General features: G+C 41.7%; 1 protein-coding gene and 1 long non-coding RNA gene across 4 annotated transcripts in view; one reads left to right on the top strand and one right to left on the bottom strand.

Moving 5' to 3' along the window:
- Positions 1–802: 802 nt before the first annotated feature.
- The window catches only part of EML5 (EMAP like 5), a 159,060-nt gene continuing 141,615 nt past the window's right edge, over positions 803–18,247 (bottom strand). For 2 of the 3 annotated variants that reach the window (XM_081830082.1, XM_081830083.1), the window contains 11 exons: positions 11,083–11,256; positions 9,986–10,194; positions 7,580–7,737; positions 6,170–6,284; positions 5,129–5,317; positions 4,789–4,961; positions 3,149–3,311; positions 2,439–2,542; positions 1,769–1,922; positions 1,181–1,281; positions 803–911 (listed from right to left, as the gene is read on the bottom strand). In XM_081830082.1, coding sequence (XP_081686208.1) covers positions 875–911; positions 1,181–1,281; positions 1,769–1,922; positions 2,439–2,542; positions 3,149–3,311; positions 4,789–4,961; positions 5,129–5,317; positions 6,170–6,284; positions 7,580–7,737; positions 9,986–10,194; positions 11,083–11,256 — 1,577 coding nt within the window. In that variant the 3' untranslated portion in view covers positions 803–874. Of the gene's footprint in view, positions 912–1,180; positions 1,282–1,768; positions 1,923–2,438; positions 2,543–3,148; positions 3,312–4,788; positions 4,962–5,128; positions 5,318–6,169; positions 6,285–7,579; positions 7,738–9,985; positions 10,195–11,066; positions 11,257–18,247 lie in introns of those variants that run through there. The other variant, XM_081830084.1, reaches the window with a different exon arrangement.
- On the top strand, positions 11,513–12,431 carry LOC145723377 (uncharacterized). The gene is made up of 2 exons (XR_014148321.1): positions 11,513–12,192; positions 12,239–12,431. It is a non-coding gene; the product is annotated as an uncharacterized LOC145723377 (long non-coding RNA).

Here is an 18,247-nt window from a genome sequence, read left to right as displayed (position 1 = left end):
GTGTTTCTATTATACTACATCTTTAAATATTCGGTATGCTCTCCCAGTTAACTACTACTGCTGTCTAGAACTTTAACCTGTACACCCCTGAAAAGGACTGTTTGTCATACTACCTTTTCATTAATGAGGCTATAATCATGTTTTAATTTTTCAGCTATAGAGATGACTTCCGAACAGAAAAGGATCGACAGCTCAAAAATGAAAACGTAGTGATCATATATTACTAACTTTGGATTTGTTCCTGAATGTAAAACTGCCAGGAAAAAAAATGTCCTTTATAAAAAGAGGTTTACTGATGCTTAAGTAGCATTATCTTCTCCAGTAAAGCTCATGTGTGTGTTTTCTTAGGGAAAATAATGTTTGCCTTTTAAAAACTGTGATCCTCTAAGGTGATGGTGTGTTTCCTTTCCTTATGTAAACACAAGGATAAAATAAGTCATTAAATAATGAACCTTGAAAATAAAATACAAATTCTAAAAAAGAAAAACCGTTTTGCTAAAGAGAGGAAGAAAATTAAGCAACTTGGGTTCTTAAGGTTTTGTTTTTTGAGAGGCGCTGTCCCCTAAGCCTTCCTAGCAGGTCTGCCAAGTTTGCACACTCCCCCAAACTGGGGGGCTGGCTTTCACCGAGTATTTATTCAATCCTTTCTTAGAGTAATTGTCTGGCAGTGTATGGATTATGGACAGTTATCCAGTGCATACAGCAAATATTTTGAACTTATCTGTCTTCTGTTTGGATGACTCTGGGCATTTATCCCTGTTAACAATCCTAAGTTAGCACCACTTGCCCACGCAAGGTTTGGTTCTGTTTTTGTTTTGTTGTTGTTAGTTTTTCCTCTTCTGTAATTCTGGTCTCTTCTCAGCATCCATATCTTTCAGTGAGGCATATGTACACATTTCCAGACAAATAAACTGCAATCAGAGACCAAAAAAAGCAGTGAGTTCATTATTTTTCTAGATTTGCAGAAGTTTAATGAGCTTTCAAATCAAACGTATAAAATTTTTCATTAACTCCTTTTTCCCGTCCTGCCCCACCTGCTGCTGTGCTGCCACGGGGCCAGCCGGTTACGCCGCCGTCGCCTGTGGCTGACTCAGAGTCTGTTACCTAATACAGTGATAGCAGGTCTCTTAGGAACTAGCAAGAGAGAATCTGCTCTTCTTGGGCTGAGGAGGTTACCCACCTGCAGTCATCACCTCCGGCACTAACGACATGTCGATCACCGCTGGTAAATCGAATATTGGTCACATGAGGTGAATGACCCAAGAACCTTTTGTGCTTTGCCTGAAAAACCATGAAAAACAAAGCTCAGGATGTTGTGTGAGGCACACAAAAATCAGAGGTTCCTGTCAGGAACCCTAGATCTCCATCACAGGGGCTGTGAAGAGAGGTAGGCAGTTTGGACCACAGCCAATGTTACTGATGTTAGCTAATGGATCTGCACCTAACACAAACCAGGTTCTTGGGGCAGGACTCTGAACGTTTTCCTCTGAGGAAAAGCGGTTTGATAAAAAGGCTAATCACAGCGTTATTAGGATAGTTTGCAAAGATGGTGTTACCTGGGGGCATGGGGAGATGATTTCTAAAAGCTTTTACTTCAGAGTAAGGGACTTAGTAAGTTTTGAAAAAATTTTAGGAACATAAAAAGTGTTTCCAAATCAGGAGACGGTAACATATTTAGCTATTAAATTATGGGGGAAGAAGTAGTAATGATCAGATGTCTGAACTGCTAGTAAAATTACATAAAAAGCAAAACCAAACACAAACTTACAAATTTTTCAGGACACGGGAAGTCAAATAACTTAACCATGCCAAAGTCATCTCCTGTTACAAGGCTGATTCCTGAATGAGATACGCAGGCACAGTTGACATTGGCTTTCTCAGTGTGTCGGGACCAGATTCCCGTAACTTCATCCCCTAGAATACTAGAGGGAAGGAACAGAAGAAAATCCATAGCAAACATGTACCACGCTAAAAAAGTTTTTTGGTAATTAATCTCTACTTAATTATGTTACTTTAAAATTAAAAGATGCTTACGCTTTAGGAATTTGATAAATTAAAAAGATGACTACTCATGGTTACCTGTTAAAATAGCAAATTTATAAGGTTCCATTTCTAATAACTGCAAGATACCGTTCCTTTAGATAAATAACACAATTGCTTAACAGTACCCAGTATGTGGTTTTATTGCTTGTTATTAAACCTAATGTGTTAAGGAAAATGTCAGGGCATCTTTAAAGGCTTTTAACCTTGATAAAGCATTTGGGAATATGTTCAGTGAAGAGGAGTTCCAGCATGAGACTATATCATCGGCCTCTTTGGAAGAATTCAAGATATGGTAACAAACATAAAACTCAACTACTGTTCCCTAGTGGAACGGCTCTAACTGTTGAGCAATAGGGTTTTCCAGTTTTCCCGGCTGACCTTCAGTCAGTTCTTACCTAGTCCACGTAGCCCAAGTGATCCTGTCCATGGCGGCCTGATCCGTAACAGGTTTTCCTGAAGGCACTTCATAGACATGTCGTTTATAGCAACCAGTGGAGACCTTGCATGGCAGTAAAATGGGACAAGAATTCCATTAGGCGAGAGACACATCAGAAGGCTATAGGATACTAGCAAAGGGTGCTATCTGATTTACATTTCTAACGATGACTACAGAAGTCTGTTAGAAAAAATGGAGAGGAGGACTAATAAGAATAGGATATTAATGCAGAAACAGTGAAGAATAAAGTCAAGAGTTCAGAAGCTCTGGAACTCAGGAGTTTTTTTCAGAAAGTTAACCGCCCAACGTGTGGCTCGGACTCACAACTCCGAGATCAAGAGTTACGTATGCTCTGCTGACTGAGCCAGCCAGGCTCTCCTAAAACTCGGGTTTTGTTTTGTTTTTTAAAGATTATTTATTTATATGACAGAGACACAGCAAGAGAGGGAACACAAGCAGGGGGAGTGGGAGAGGGAGAAGCAGGCTTCCCACTGAGCAGGGAGCCCAATGCGGGGCTTGATCCCGTGACCCCGGGATCATGACCTGAGCCGAAGGCAGACGCTTAACGACTGAGCCACCCAGGCGCCCCTAAAACTCCGTTTTAAATGCATCCACTAACAGTGTTAGAACAGCTAGTGTAAACTGGGTTTTATAGTATTGGTACCATACCTGGAGATACCTGCTATCTGCAGAGAAGTCCATTTGAATGACAAAGCTGGGAATGTCTCTGCAGTAGCTGATTCTGTTAAGGGTGGGGCCCAATGTTAGGTCGTAAAAATCCACGGAGTTCTCACTAGAACCCACAGCCAGAAACCGGGAATCTGGACTAAATCTGGAGAGGTAATAAAAGACGTGAAAGACACGTTAGACCACGTGAAATTACATAAACATTTAAGACCAGTGACTTGCTTTCTACCTCTCAAAAATAAGTATGTGTGTGATCGGGCCTCAAGTAGATTTACCCGATAGACACAACTGATCGTGTATACTGAGATTATATTTGTGTTACATGAAACAAAAAGCCTGTATTTCACTTCAGTTTTAAGTGGCTCCTGAGTTTTCATCTGATTCCTTTAAAAAGATCTAAGTTTTGAAAAAGCCACTAACAAATACATAACTCTTTTAAGTTACATAGTACACCAAATCTACCAAGATAGGATTCTTTCATCTGGAAACTTGGTATCTTCACAGCAAAAAACACAGCCCAGATTAATTTGCCTCAGGTTATCAGATGAAGTGACACCACCTGAAGTTTAGAAGTATCTTTTTTTTTTTTTTTTAAAGATTTTATTTATTTATTTGAGACAGAATGAGAGACAGAGAGCATGAGAGGGAGGAGGGTCAGAGGGAGAAGCAGACTCCCTGCCGAGCAGGGAGCCCGATGCGGGACTCGATCCCGGGACTCCAGGATCATGACCTGAGCCGAAGGCAGTTGCTCAACCAACTGAGCCACCCAGGCGCCCTAGAAGTATCTTAACATACAAATATGTGCCTAGAGGTCATGGGAAATCGTATGGGATAATTCAGGTGAGGTTCTTTAGGGAAACGGGGGCCTGCGGGAAGTTTATATATTGAAATTCTGAGGAAGGTTTCATGTGTAAAAGGGTTTTACTAATGAAAAGAATGCAAGCTTTTGACAGAAATGGATTCAAAAATCTTAATCTTGATCACACAGAAGTACTCAGTAAATGGTAGCCACTGTCAAAATAAGCTTACGCACTGGAAATATAAAAGTTCAAGAGAATTTTAAAGTTTAATTCAGATTCTGGGGCATAGATGTTTGATGAATATTAATTTTTTAAAAAATATTTACTTGAGAGAGAGTTGGGGAAGGGGCAGAGGAAGAGGGAGAAGGAGACTCCGGCTGAGCAGGGACAGAATCCTGATATCAGGACCTGAGCCAAAGTCAGGTACTCAACCGACTGAGCCACCCAGGTGCCCTGATGAGTACTGATTAATTGATTATATATTCAATTAAGAGGTGGGGTTATAGCTTTAGTTCTCTAGGCTGACAACTTATGAAGGACAGATGGCTCTCTTCTGTACAGTGGAACATAATTCTTGGATGGATCAACTTGCTAGACACATCCAGTGTGATACTTACTCCTCAAACATTCCCTGAGTACATGCTGTTATAAGGCACTGTGGTTGGTGCCAGTGGATTGATAATTTAGCAAGCAGTAAGTATACAAACAGCTACATTTCAGCATGTGATTAAATGCTACAGGCACTAAGAACCTGTTTTCAAATGTAACCCAGGTCATTTAAGAATATATATACCAAAAATTCTATTCCATTTGTTGACTAACCTGATATCATGGATTGCACATCGTCTATCTCTCTTCTTTCCCCATATTTTTAGAGAGCTCACTAGTAAAATAATAAATTCTCCATTTTTCATTCCAATAGCCACCATATCCCCTTCAGGGCTGTAACACACGGTACGAGCAGCATGTCCCAAATTCACTTTGTTTAACATCTTCTGCATAAGAACCAAGAGTCATCGAGAACTATATTAAATAGAGTACTTAAAGTAAACCAATTTCTTTTCAAAATTCTCAATATAATTCTCAAATAGTTAAGTGCTAGCAATTTAGGACTTCCACTGTCCTTAGAAATTGTAACTTTAAGAAAGAAAACTGTACCTACTTTATCAGCAATATCCCAGAGTCTCACTGTCCCATCTTCTGCAGCAGAAAGGAAAAAATCCCGGGAAGGATGTGTCACCAGTCCCCATATGGGTCCATCCACATGGCCATTAACTAAAATATTACATGCTGCATTTTTCTCTCCAACTTCAATGATCTCCGCATTCCTTGTCCCAACTAGGATCTTGCCCTAAAGCACAAATGGGACCAATACATTTAATGCAATTCAACAGTTGCTTTCAATAACTTAAGAAGGACCCTACTGACCTCGTCTCCACGAACGTTCTGCTGTGAGTGCTCTAGGAGCAAGCCAGGCATTAGCTCCTGCGGTTTTCTTTGACTAGAAGCACATCCGCAGGAGCACTGGGCTGGCCTGTCTGGCAGAGTCCGTGCTAAAGAACAGAACTGCACTCTAACATCACAGCACCTGGCTTTGCCAGTCAGAGTTTGGACTTGGACTCTAGTTTAATCCGAAGAGCTCCAAGGAGGTGTAAGTGCACTGGGATCCAGGAAGAAAGTATTGGATTTTAGTTAAAAGGGAAATTAAACCAATAGATACATGGACTGAGAATAATACATGTATATGACTTATGCTTATTGCAAGTTCATGCACGGTCAAAATTTTTTATAGAAATGGGTGTTTAAAAAAACAGATGGGGCACCTGGCTGGCTCAGTTGGTACAGTGAGTGACTTGATGTTAGGGTCGTGAGTTTAAGTCCCACGTTGGGGGGCGGGGGAGGGGGAAGTACTTTAAAAAAAAAAAAAAAAAAGCTGCTCTAATCACAATGAGTCGACTGGCGAGAAACTTCACGCCTGCCTACCACAGCTGAGTTAGCGGACTCAAGAACCTACGGAGGTCGACCTAGAGTACAGAGACAGAAGAGCAGCTCCCTGTGCTCCGGCCGGCCCGGGGAGGCCGAGGACAGCCAGCAAGCAAACTCCTCTTATCTACCACTCATCAAGTTCCTGAGGGGGAGAGAACCCCACGAAAAAGTGTCCTCTACTTTGTGCCGCCCCGTAATGGCTCGAGGAACAGCTTACTTTGCCTCTGCACACAGAACGAACACAGTCCGTGATTTGTCCGGTCTCGAGCCTGAAGGCGCGGCACCGTCTCAGCTCCTGATCCCACAGTTTGACTGCTCCCCCTTCTTTTGACCTGATAACAACCCAAACCCAAATAAGCATGTTACTAGCTATTCCAATCATTTCTGAAATAAATACTAAATTATAAGCAGAATAGTAAAAAAAAAAAAAAAAAAGAGGCCCTAATACTTTTTACAGCAATTTTAAGATACACAGTATTTCAGTCATTCTGTTTAAGCAGAATTTACTTTACTTTTACTTCATTTTTCGGACATAAGCATAATCTTATTTAGCTCCCATCCCCCACATAATGTATCCATCCTCTTGATTAAGGAAATGTGTAACGTTAAAATGGTAATGAAAAGGTAAGGCTAGATAACCGGATTACAGATGCTATGCTCTAGACAAAATTTTTATTTGTTCCTCCCAGGACGAAAACACCCGACTGAAAGCACTCAGTGGCTGCCCACGGGCAGAGTGCGTGGCGTGCGGGAAACCCCCGCATCAGAGTAATACGGGAAAGACAGCATTTAGTCCATTTACGGTTTTTCACTTGGGAGAACTGAAAAATGTAGAACTTTATTTTCTGTGAGATGAATTGCTTGTCTTAGGACAAAAACACGCCCATGTAGGACAACAGTCTTTCTTCATGTGAAAGAAAAGCTACTGCATTTGTGTTTCATATACGTGGCTTCTCTCAATCCTGTCTGGAAATGTACTTACTTCTTGGACACGTAAACACTGCATTTTTATATGAATACGTCGGCAGAAAATCAGTTCTAAGTATCTGGCTTCTGGGAGGTTTTCAGAGCACTCAGAAAAAGGCCTTTCCTTAGACTTAAGTTTTGAAGCCTTGTATTACACAATTTTATGTCACAGCTTTGCCTCAAGGAAAAGCACACAAGGCAATTTGTTTCTAGCATCCTCTCATCTTCTGCTGAGGCAGCCAGCGGTCCGCACCTTGCCCCTGAGTGTCCGTCCGGACAAAGAAGAGAGCAGGCCGGCCAGGTGCATCCGGGGTTTGAGGGCAGAGACTCTCCCACAGGCCCCCTCTTACCCAGCAAATACGGACGCAGGATACAGACGTGACGAAAATCAGTTCTCTACCTGCATCACAACTACCTCAGAGAAAGTCTCACCCTGACTGCTGGGGTCTAGGCTTCTCTACAGTATGAAAACAACTGCGAGTGGCCTAAGACCAGAACGTAAGCAGCAACAAGAAGGCAGGTAAGAGGCAACACTGGCGAAGCACAGGAGGAGGATGTGCACAGGGGAGAATCGGCGTAGCCCAGAAGGAACTAGACTGCTGAGCGGCAAGCCGCGGGCCGACCGACGCGCAGGGAGGCCGTGCAGGGGAGCGGGACTCACGGCCTCTCCTTGCCGCCGGTCACGACCAGGCCGTCCCGAAGCGTGGTGTACATGGCGAACACGGGCCCGTTGTGAGCTCTGGCCACGATCCTACACAATATGTGATCTCTCCACACACACACATCTCCACTGACGGCACCTGTAAACGTCAAGTTATTCTGAAAAGGAGTGGGGAAGGGGGAGATAAACTCATCAAAAGTTCAAATAGAGACGAAACAGACGCAACTCTCTACGGTAAGGGGGGCCTACCTCGCACACGGCCCAGCGGGGGGAGCTGGGCGCCCCGAGCCAGAAAACCCCAAATGGCTTTGCCAGGGCCTGCCATGCGGCTCTGCTGCACGTTCCCCGGACTAACCTGGGACCAGACTTGTAACCTCTAGGAGGATCCGCTTTTTCATGTGTAAAATGAGGGAGTTCGGGCTCCAAGGTCCCTTCCAGTTCTAAAACATTATCATTCGGGTTCATATCATCCCTTTGGGCTGCTTCCCTTCAGCTGCCCAAGAAATAACTTGAGGTCATTAGTCACAGAGAGTCAAAGAGGAGTAGGAGTAGGAAGTGAAAATAACTTTTCACTAGGTTGGTAAAGTATTTTGTCACAGAAGGGAAAACTATAGGATTTATAAATAGAGCAAAGCTGTGGGAACTTTTAGGTTTCACTAATTCATGAAGTTATATATGAAATTAACGTTTGCCATAACTTCTTAAAATGAAAAGCAAAGTCAATGCAATACAAAATAAGATAAATTTGATAAGGTACCAAAAGTAATAGCGCTTTAGATCACTGAGAATTGCCATCCTACTGATCTAGTTCATTTATGTGGAGACTGGAGAAACTAAATTCTGCATCATGTGCTATTTTCATCCATTTTAGCTTCACTTTTGGAGCAACTGGTACAAGATCTTTCACCAGAAACAATATGGAGAGAACCAGCAGGAAAATCAATTTTGAATGACAACAAAACAAAGCTTTTCTTTAAGCTTTCTGAGAATACTATATGGTTGGTATGTTTAATTTCCCTACAACAATTTTTTTTTAAGTCATCTCTACCCACAAGGTGCAGCTCGAACTCCCGACCCGGAGATCGAGTCGCCCACTCCACCGACTGAGCCGGCCGGGTGCCCCTCCCAACAACAATTTAATGTGACTTCGCATTCCGCAGCATTTATGCCTCTTCTCTGTACCTTATATTTGGATAACAATAATTATATTTGTCATTTAGAAGCATCACTAATCCATGCCTTATCTGCAATTAGAATATGAATGCTTCAGTATTTTACTTCTCTTGCTTTTATAGCCCCTCGGCAAAGAAGATGTTCAAAAAGGCCTAAACTGGACATCAACCCATCTGGCTACATAACAAAACACTCTGATCGCACTGCTGCTTCAAACATCAGCCAATTGTGACTAATATTTTAGTCTTCAATTTATTTTCTATCAGGCATGGGCAACTGGCCAAGTAAGAAATTTTATACACGAAGAAAGTTAATCTACACGGACAAATTAAATGCCAGAAGCATTTGAATATGTGAGTTCTTCTTCTAGAAAGGAATTACTGGTCTTCTATAAAGAATGCCCAAAATGTTTAATGGAAGTCTGACATGGTACAACCAACATTTTCAATGGTCTTTTTCTCAAAAACGTGTGCTTAAAGGTTCTAAAAGTATAATTTTCTTCACATTCCATACCCACATAAACAGTAAAGAAATCCACTTAGGTTTTTGATGCACCCAAGGATTTTTTAAAAAGCCTGGCCAGGGCAAAGGGTATTAAAGGAAAGAGATGCGGATCATGAACCGCCAGCCCAGATGGGATGGGGGAGGGGAGGGAATGGCTCTCTCAAACACTCTCTGTGAAAGCCAGGAATTGTGCTCTCCTTCCTCCTTGGAGTGAGCTGGGTGAGCGGGGCGAGCGGAGAGATAGACACCGGCCCAGAGCACTTCCAACTATGTGCTAAGCAGTGCGTTACAATGATAGAAAGCAAAGGAAATTCTAAACCCCAGTACCATCTTAAATAGTTGAAAATTACATTTCTTGATTCATCTCTCTGTATTCTGACAAATCTTTAGGAATATGAGGATCTCCTAGGAGGATAGAAATTTTAGGAGTTTTAGGGTGACAATTACAAAATTAATGAAGGCTTTTAAGAATGGCAGTGGCCTAAGGACTCAAACGTTTCATTATAATCCTTCACCCTCATTAATTTTCTTTCCCACTCCCTCTGATTTCTGAGTCTCAGAGTCTGAAAGGGGAAATGTATGCACTGACCAGGATATCCGTAATGATTAGTGGGTCACAATCCACAGAACAGTGTATGGGGGCTTATCTATCTAAAGTAAGAAAATGCAAAGGAGTCCAATTTCTGTAATTCCGAGATACTATTAGCACACGCATTTTAAGAGACATACTGCACCAAATGCAACAGCAAGCATGGTCTGCATCCGCGCATCCTCCACTGTGCTCAGGAGCCCTTTTTTGCTAAGAAGAGCCCTTCCTGCCAGTGTCCAGAACTTCACGTGTTTGACTCCCACAGAGACAAACTGGGAATCTGAATCTGGTCGGAATTCGGCCACAAAAATACGCTGGTTGTGGCCAGCTCTGCTGGCAATTTTGGTACCTGATACAGAGGGACAACAAAATTAACAAGGTTAACAGTTATTCAGAATATATAGTTCAAAAAACAAATACTTACGAGGGGGCGTGTCCCTCGCACAGCTACCTAGCAATCACAGGACCTGTGCAGAGTCCTTTGGACATATTTTCTCAAGGGATATGTGTATTTTTTTTTTTTTTTTAAAGAATTTCTTTTTTTTTTTTTTTTTTAAGATTTTATTTATTCATTTGAGACACAGAGATACAGAGAGAGAGAGAGAGCATGAGCAGTGGGAGAGGCAGAGGGAGAGGAAGAAGCAGACTCCTTGCTGAGTCAGGAGCCCGATGTGGGACTCGATCCCAGGACCCCGGGATCATGACCTGAGCCGAAGGCAGACGCTTAACTATCTGAGCCACCCAGGCGCCCCGGGATATGTGTATTAATGGGAGCTTTATTATCACTGAAAGGCCATTCCAGATTTTAGAAATCATTCTCTGTGGCTCTGTGAACTTCACTTTTTATAGCAGCTACATAACTGAAAAGTTTTGTCTAAAGTATAAGTAATATTACCCTATTGATGTTCATTGTCACTTACAATATACTTCATTTCCGTTCTTGACTAAGACCCTCCATAACCAACCAGATACCCTGGCAAAGAGACTTACATATGAAAGGAAATAGCAGTGAATCATATATAGTATTAATAACTTTCATTAATTTATGTTTTGTGAGCTTCTTTCACTGAGTTTTTAAAGTGGAACATACCAACAGTAACATCAACTGTGTACTGTATAGGGCTGAAATGAAAAATGATTTCAATCACCAAGTTAAGGCAAATACTAGAGAACTAATATTACCCTAGTATTCTTTTTTTTTTTTTTTTTTTAATTACAAAAGGAAAAAGAACCCTACCTTCTTGCCATCTCCAAATGGTAATAGTATGTTCTGGGTCCAGCCCCACAGACAGCAAGAGTTTTCCAGTAGCACTGAAGCTGACTGAACACACTCCCTTTGAATGGTAGCATCTCAGGATAGATAAAGTCTGCTTGTTCACCGCATCCCAGATGTGGATGGAAGGAGCTGTAGCTAAATAAAGATAAAATCCAAAAGTTGTAATATGCCTATTGCAAATGTTTCCATTTCTACAGCTGATGCCTATTTTCTGAAACATGGAAAAGCATGGACCAAAGGCTATGTACTTAATAAAAAATAGCTCAAAACTAAGACTAAATTAAAAAAAAAAAAGAAACGAAACAGACTCATAAATACAAAGAGCTGATGGCTGCCAGAGGGGAGGGTGGTGGGGGATAGGCAAGAGGGGGAGGAGGGGGGCGCAGGGAGGGAGTGGGAGAGACAGGCTCCGGGTCACAAATAAGCCACGGGGAACAGAGGTGGCCGAACCGTGATGGCAGCGCAAGCATCGTCACACGTGGCAGCCACACTCGTGGTGAACGCAGAACGCACACCCTTGTCCAATCACGACGCTGGATGCCTGAAACTCACTTAACATCGTGTGTCAACTATGCCGCAATTAAAAAATTGTGCGCACACACTCTCTCTCTCAAATAAATTAAAAAACAGTTTACCATATAATAGGGTATTTTTGTGTGAAAAACTGAACATAATAAACTTAAGTACTGGACTAAAACTAGAATGTCCCTTATTCAATAAAAGTCAAAGGATATGAAGAACTGGCAAACTTATTAAGTGTAGCAGCATCAACAGTGGCCTCAGAAACTATGGAAAGAGCCCAAATGTCCATCAACTGATGAATGGATAAAGAAGAGGTGGTGTACATATACATAATGGAATACTACTCAGCCATCAAAAAGAACAAAATCTTGCCTTATGCAATGCTGTGGATGGGGCTAAAGAGTATTATGCTTAGCAAAACGTCAGTCAGAGAAAGACAAATACCATATGATTTCACTCCTGTGTGGAAGTTAAGAAACAAAACAGATGGATATTTGGGAAGGGAAAAAAAAAAGAGGGAAGCAAACCGTAATAGACTCTTTTTTTAGTGTATGTGCTGCCGAAGTGAGCACCCGTAATAGACTCTTAGTGACAGAGAACAAACTGAGGGTTGATGGAAGGAGGGGAGGTGGGGGATGGGCTAAACAGGTTATGGGTATTAAGGAGGGCGCTTGTTGGGATGAGCACCCGGTGTCGTATGTAAGTGATGAATCACTAAATTCTACTCCTGAAACCAATATTACACTGTATGTTAACTAGAATTTAAATAAAAATTTGAAAAAAATATATACTAGTAGATCAGTCTATAATTTTTTGCCAGTAATAAATATTATATAGGTCTTCTATAATATAAAAAACATTTTTACATGTTCACAAAAAGCACCTCTCAGCAATCCATATACTTTATTTGCCTAAATGTGATGAGGTAGATAATGGACTTTCAAGAAACATCACTCAGTTTTGTCTCCAAATTTCATATGTCACAAATTACAAAGACTTTCATTTACCTAAAATTTAGCTAGCAAGTAATCTTAAGTTGAATTACTGAACTTTTCAAGCTTTCGTAGAAAGTTAAATGAGATGGTAAGGAGTGTACACCTAAAATTTAGGTTTTAAAACATACAGGTAGGACCATGTCATGGGATTGCTAATATTCAGACTGTTCTGAACTTATATCAGTAACAGGATTTAAGATTTAAATCACTACAAATTTTCAAGGCCTTTCTAACTTACTGAAGAAAGATTAAATTATGTTCATTAAGTACATTTTATTTTCTCCTATGATTAAAAAATGGTCATTCATGATACTGGAGTAACACAGATCCTGCTCTCACTCTTCCCCTTCCGACGGGCCACCAGCTAATGGGTGCCCATCCTGGGCCAGGCCTGGTACACGGGACACATCTAGGCCCCAGTTCTAGGCAGATGTACTTTCCCATGAAGTCAGTCAAGCCCTAAGTCACACACACCTCAGAGCTGGCAGAGCCAACAGAGGTGTGCTGTCCTCAGAGTCCATTTCTGTTCTTGCTCCTTCTGTTACATCAAGCTATCTCTGGAAAATCAATCCCACTGTTTTTTTTAAGATTATTTATTTGAGAGCGAGAGAGAGAACAAGCGGGGGAAGGAGCAGAGGGAGAAAGAGTGGCAGACTCCCTGCTGAGCAGGGAGCCTGATGTGGGGCTCGATCCCAGGGCCCCGAGAGCATGACCTGAGCCAAACGCTTAACAGAGCCACCCATGCGCCCCTCCCACTTTTTTTTTTTAAGATTTTATTTATTTATTTGACAGAGAGAGCGCGCACAAGCAGGGGGCGTGGCAGGGGGAGAGGCAGGCTCCCCACTGAGCAAGGAAGGAGCCCAATGTAGGGCTTGATCCCAGGTCCCAGGATCATGACCTGAGCCGAAGGCAGATACCCAACCAACTGAGCCACCCAGGCGGCCCTCCCACTGACTTTTTATAAGCATTCTTAAACTCTAAAAATGACTAGAAGGGTCACATGGGAGCTTGTGATAGAAATGTTCTACATATTGATTTGGGTGGTGACTGCACAGTTTTGTACAACAGCCAAAACCTTTTGAACCTCTGCTTTAAACATGAAATAAAAATAGAAAAGATCTGTAAACAATAAATCAATTTAGAAATTAAAAAAAAAGTCTCTAGTACAGAGATGCCTATAAGGGTCTCTTTCATTACTAATTGGATCTCATAAGAATCAAAGTTTTAAAGGATATTCTTTCTCCGTCCTCTACTTTGCCTTTGGTGCAGCTATAAAACTATATTTTAAAACAAAATTTTCACATGGGTCATTAAGTGAGCGAATTGTGAGTGAGTTCACTCTTCAGTTTCTGTAGTGGACAGCTCTTTGCTGCATACCCACCATCCATTACCTCCTTTCTTCTTAATAAAGCTATACTTCTATGCAGGAATCCATTCCTCCCTGTGTAGAGCAAGTGATTCAGGGGAAAGACACTGCTTGCTCAATTGATTAGTCTAATGCTCTTGTGATAACCTCCCCTGCACCCCAACCCCTCAAGCTCCATTCCCCACTCCCCACCTCCAGCAAAGTGATTTAGTTCAGTAACCCAGATTTAGCCAATCAGCACATGGTATTCCCCGGGTGTTCTTTTTTAAAGATTTTATTTTTTTATTTATTTGACAGAGAGAGAGAGAGACAGCGAGAGAGGGAACACAAGCAGGGGGAGAGGGAGAGGGAGAAGCAGGCTCCTGGCCGAGCAGGGAGCCCGATGCGGGGCTCTATCCCAGGACCCCGGGATCATGACCTGAGCCAAAGGCAGACGCTCAACGACTGAGCCACCCAGGCGCCCCCCCAGGTGTTCTCTTAGTACAGGGTTTGCTTTGGGTCTTAAAAGGACTCAATGAGGCTAAAAGGAAGGAAGCATGAACTTTTAGCTCATGGTTGTGAAAAGGGTTTTTATCCTTTTTCCCACTAAATGAAAGCAAAGCAGCATGTAACTCTAACTGGTACTGGTATAGCCCTTTTCTGACCACATGCAACCAATCTTAGGGCTAATAAATTTCCTCACTTTCTGTAACAGACGGCACATGGAAGACCGCTAAGGTGTTAATGGACAATTGCCTACTGTGACAAATGGTAACTATGATGGGGGGTCGGGGGGCCGGAGAGTTCTCTTTGAATCCCCTTAAGGATCAAAATGTCAAATTCTTAGCACTGTCTTAGGTACACTGAAAAAGCTTTATCAGACAAAAGATGTCTCCTTACTGTCTACCCAGAAGACACGTATTCAAACGGTAATTATACCACATATTTTCTAATATATATTTACTCTCCCACATTCCAAAGTGACAATTTCAAAATTTTACCCCCACCTTCTTCACCACCTCCTCACTCTCAGCTATTGAAATGAAGAAAACAGAGCTTCCTTGTTCCCGCCACCCCCCACCCCCCCACCAGTCTTCTTGCCTTCCCTTCAATCCTTATGTCTGTGAATAGTTTCTTGCTGCCCAACTCTTTCTCCGGAAGTATTCTCCCATCTCACTGAGCCTGCTGCTCAAGCAAAAAATTAACAGCCTTGGTTCCTCACTTTCTGTCACACTCACATCCAATTCTTCAGAAAGGATCAGGGGCTTTACCTCCAAAATACATCCCATCTTTGTCTAGTTCTCTCCATTTTTATTCCTACCACCCCAGTTAAAAATGTCTTTTGCTTGGACTACTGTAACAGCCTCCTACCTTTCTGATTACATCTCTTTCCCCTCTACATCCTTACTAGTGCAGAGTGATTTTCTCAAAGTATAAATTAGATCACCTCACTCCCTTGCTTCACACTCTCCATGATGGATTCTGCACTGAGCATGAATCCAAACTCCTCTCCATGATCTGCAAAGCCCGGTGCAGCTGATTCCTACCCCCCTTTCTCCAAGTTCATCTCAGAGGCCTTACTCCTCCATACTGACCTTCCTGTTTCTTGATTTACCTTTATGGCCTGCACAGGAAAGAGTTAATATAAACAAGCCTGAAGTTACTATCATTAGAAGGGCCTGCTTGCAAGTGTGTAAGAACTTGACTTTTGAAATGGTCCCTCTGTTGATGTAAGGCTGTTTGATCTACCTGGGGCGCTGAACACCTGCTCTCTTCTGGGTACTTCAGTAGTTGTGGCTGGTCTGTGCCTATGTGAGCAGCCCCCAGTAAAAAGCCTGGACTTTAAGGCGGGAGTAGGCTTCCCTGGACAAAACCCTGTTCCCATGCTGCTGCATCTGCTGCTGGTAAAGCAGATTTGTGTGTGACCCTGGGGAAGGGTGGTGAGGGAGACAAAGAAAGCCTGTGCCCATAGCCTCTAGACTCTACCCTGTCTTTTTCCCTTGCTGATTACTGTAAGAAACTATAGCCCTAACTATCTCTGGGCCCTGTGACTCCTTCTAGTGAATTATTGAGCATGGGTGGTCTTGGGACCCACAAACCAGGCCTCAGCCTGGAGTCCCCAGTTCATCCCTTGGCTATCATTTTTTTTGCATCATTCTTGGCCCGGCTGAATGTTACCACCTCTGAGAAAACGAACACCTTGGTTTACTGACATCATCTTGTTGTTTTTATCATATTACCACCTCAGATCATGTTAGTTTTAAAAGTTTACTTATTTATTGCCTGTCTCCCTGTGGAGCTGGAGTCTGCAAACTTTTTCTGTATAGGGTCAGAGACAAAATTGAAGATATTATGCCCGTACTTGTGTAATAAGAGAAAACAAATTTCCATAAAATTTTTAGTGATGAAATTCACTGAGTAAAATTTTTTTTTTTAATAAAGATGTGATGAGAAGAATGAAATTCTTTTTTGGAGATAACAATGTCACTGAAGTGAGGTTCAAAGTCAGAGTTCTTTATCATTAAAATCAATTTCAAATGTTTGCCTGTAGTAATTTTACACATCGCAACTTTGAAAATGTCTTATGTAGATACTGACAAATTTGAATATTAATGCACAAGCACATGATCTTAACTGAGCTATCAATCACTAAGAAAGCATTTAGAGCATTCTATTAGGGTCTTGTCTTGATTATCTGGCTTTTTTTTTTTTTTTAAGATTTTATTTATTTATTTGACAGAGAGAGACACAGCGAGAGAGGGAACACAAGCAGGGGGAGTGGGAGAGGGAGAAGCAGGCTCTCCGACGAGCCGGGAGCCCGATGTGGGACTCGATCCCAGGACCCTGGGATCATGACCTGAGCTGAAGGCAGTCGCTTAACCAACTGAGCCACCCAGGCGCCCGATTATCTGGCTTTTAGCATGTATTACATTGCAGAGTAATTACCATAAACCGAACGTTAGGTGGAAGTTCTTCAGTTTCAGTTAAACCAATTTTTGAAAATGGACATTTTCTTTGCTTTTACATCAAGATCTGAAAAATGCTGTTGGAACTGTAGTTTGAAACTAGAAAATACATTTGCTACAAATGGGACTCTCACTTCTTGTTCTAATGGTTGACAGCATGAGAAGCATATCATGCAGGTTGGCGTTACTTGCAAATACATCAGCCACCACCAATGAGCTTCCTGTAGGTGTAAGTTTCACTGCAAGTGTAACTGCAGGTTGTTACTGTGATTGTAGTTTCCTTGTAATTTCGGGTGGAATTCATTAGGAAACATTATCAAGTCTGTAGCAGAAACTAATTTCCAAGGCCATTCAGTTTTCCATAATAGAGATGGACAGCACTACTTTTGTCATTCAGAAAAATTACAGTCTTGGTTCTGAGCTCCAAAAACTGCAATAATGCTACTATTGCTAAACCACTGAACTGCTGTGGATAGGACAAGTCAGGATATTCAGCTTCTATTTCTAACATAAATTCACAGAACTGATGAGGGTTAACTCTATGAGAACAAATGACATTAACTGTTGACTCTCAATTACAAACTGTGGTTGTCAATAACACATGATACACTGAAATGTTTTCCACAAACTACCTGATGAATAACACAATGAATAACCATAGCCTTTAAACACCTTAAATTTTCACCAGCTTTGTACACTTACCAACTATCCTTTTCTCTGCTCCAGCTCCACATATATTTCTACCATCAGTTATCAAATATCTTAGCAGATTCCACTTCTTAATGTTTTCTTAACTTCTCTGACAATATTATCTTTTGTAGTTGTTCCACGGAGACTATTCTTAGAGGCCAACTCCTCAGTCACTTCAAAGTTGGCACTGATTCCTCAAGTAAGCCACTGGCAATATCTGTCAATCCATCAAGAGCCAAGGGAAACCATTCCGAATTATTTGCCTTTTGTGGGGTCTTGTTTTTAATTGACTACTGAGTCTGTTCCCAACGTCCTCAACTCTTTCATGATTTAATTAACTCACAGTCAGTAGACAGCTTCTCTTGACTAACAAATAAGCCATTCAGAAACTTTGGTTGCGGGATCATTTTATGTTTTATTTTTGTGAAGAAATTCTGTTGTGATGAGAGATTCTCACACATATTCTTTTAAATTTTCTAATTTTTCTGACTGTTGGTTTCCTGTGAGCTGGAAATACTGTGATAAAGTTTCGTGTGAAAATGTTACCATATATTGTATTCTTTTAGCCCAGCTCTAGCATCACTGCAGGATAAACACAATGTTTTTTT

Source organism: Leptonychotes weddellii, chromosome 9, assembly GCF_054177405.1.
Source record: "Leptonychotes weddellii isolate Sample4059 chromosome 9, ASM5417740v2, whole genome shotgun sequence".
In the NCBI taxonomy this organism is placed as follows: domain Eukaryota; kingdom Metazoa; phylum Chordata; class Mammalia; order Carnivora; family Phocidae; genus Leptonychotes; species Leptonychotes weddellii.
The sequence above is the reverse complement of the archived record's forward strand: the minus strand, read 5'-3'. Positions and strand labels throughout refer to the sequence as shown.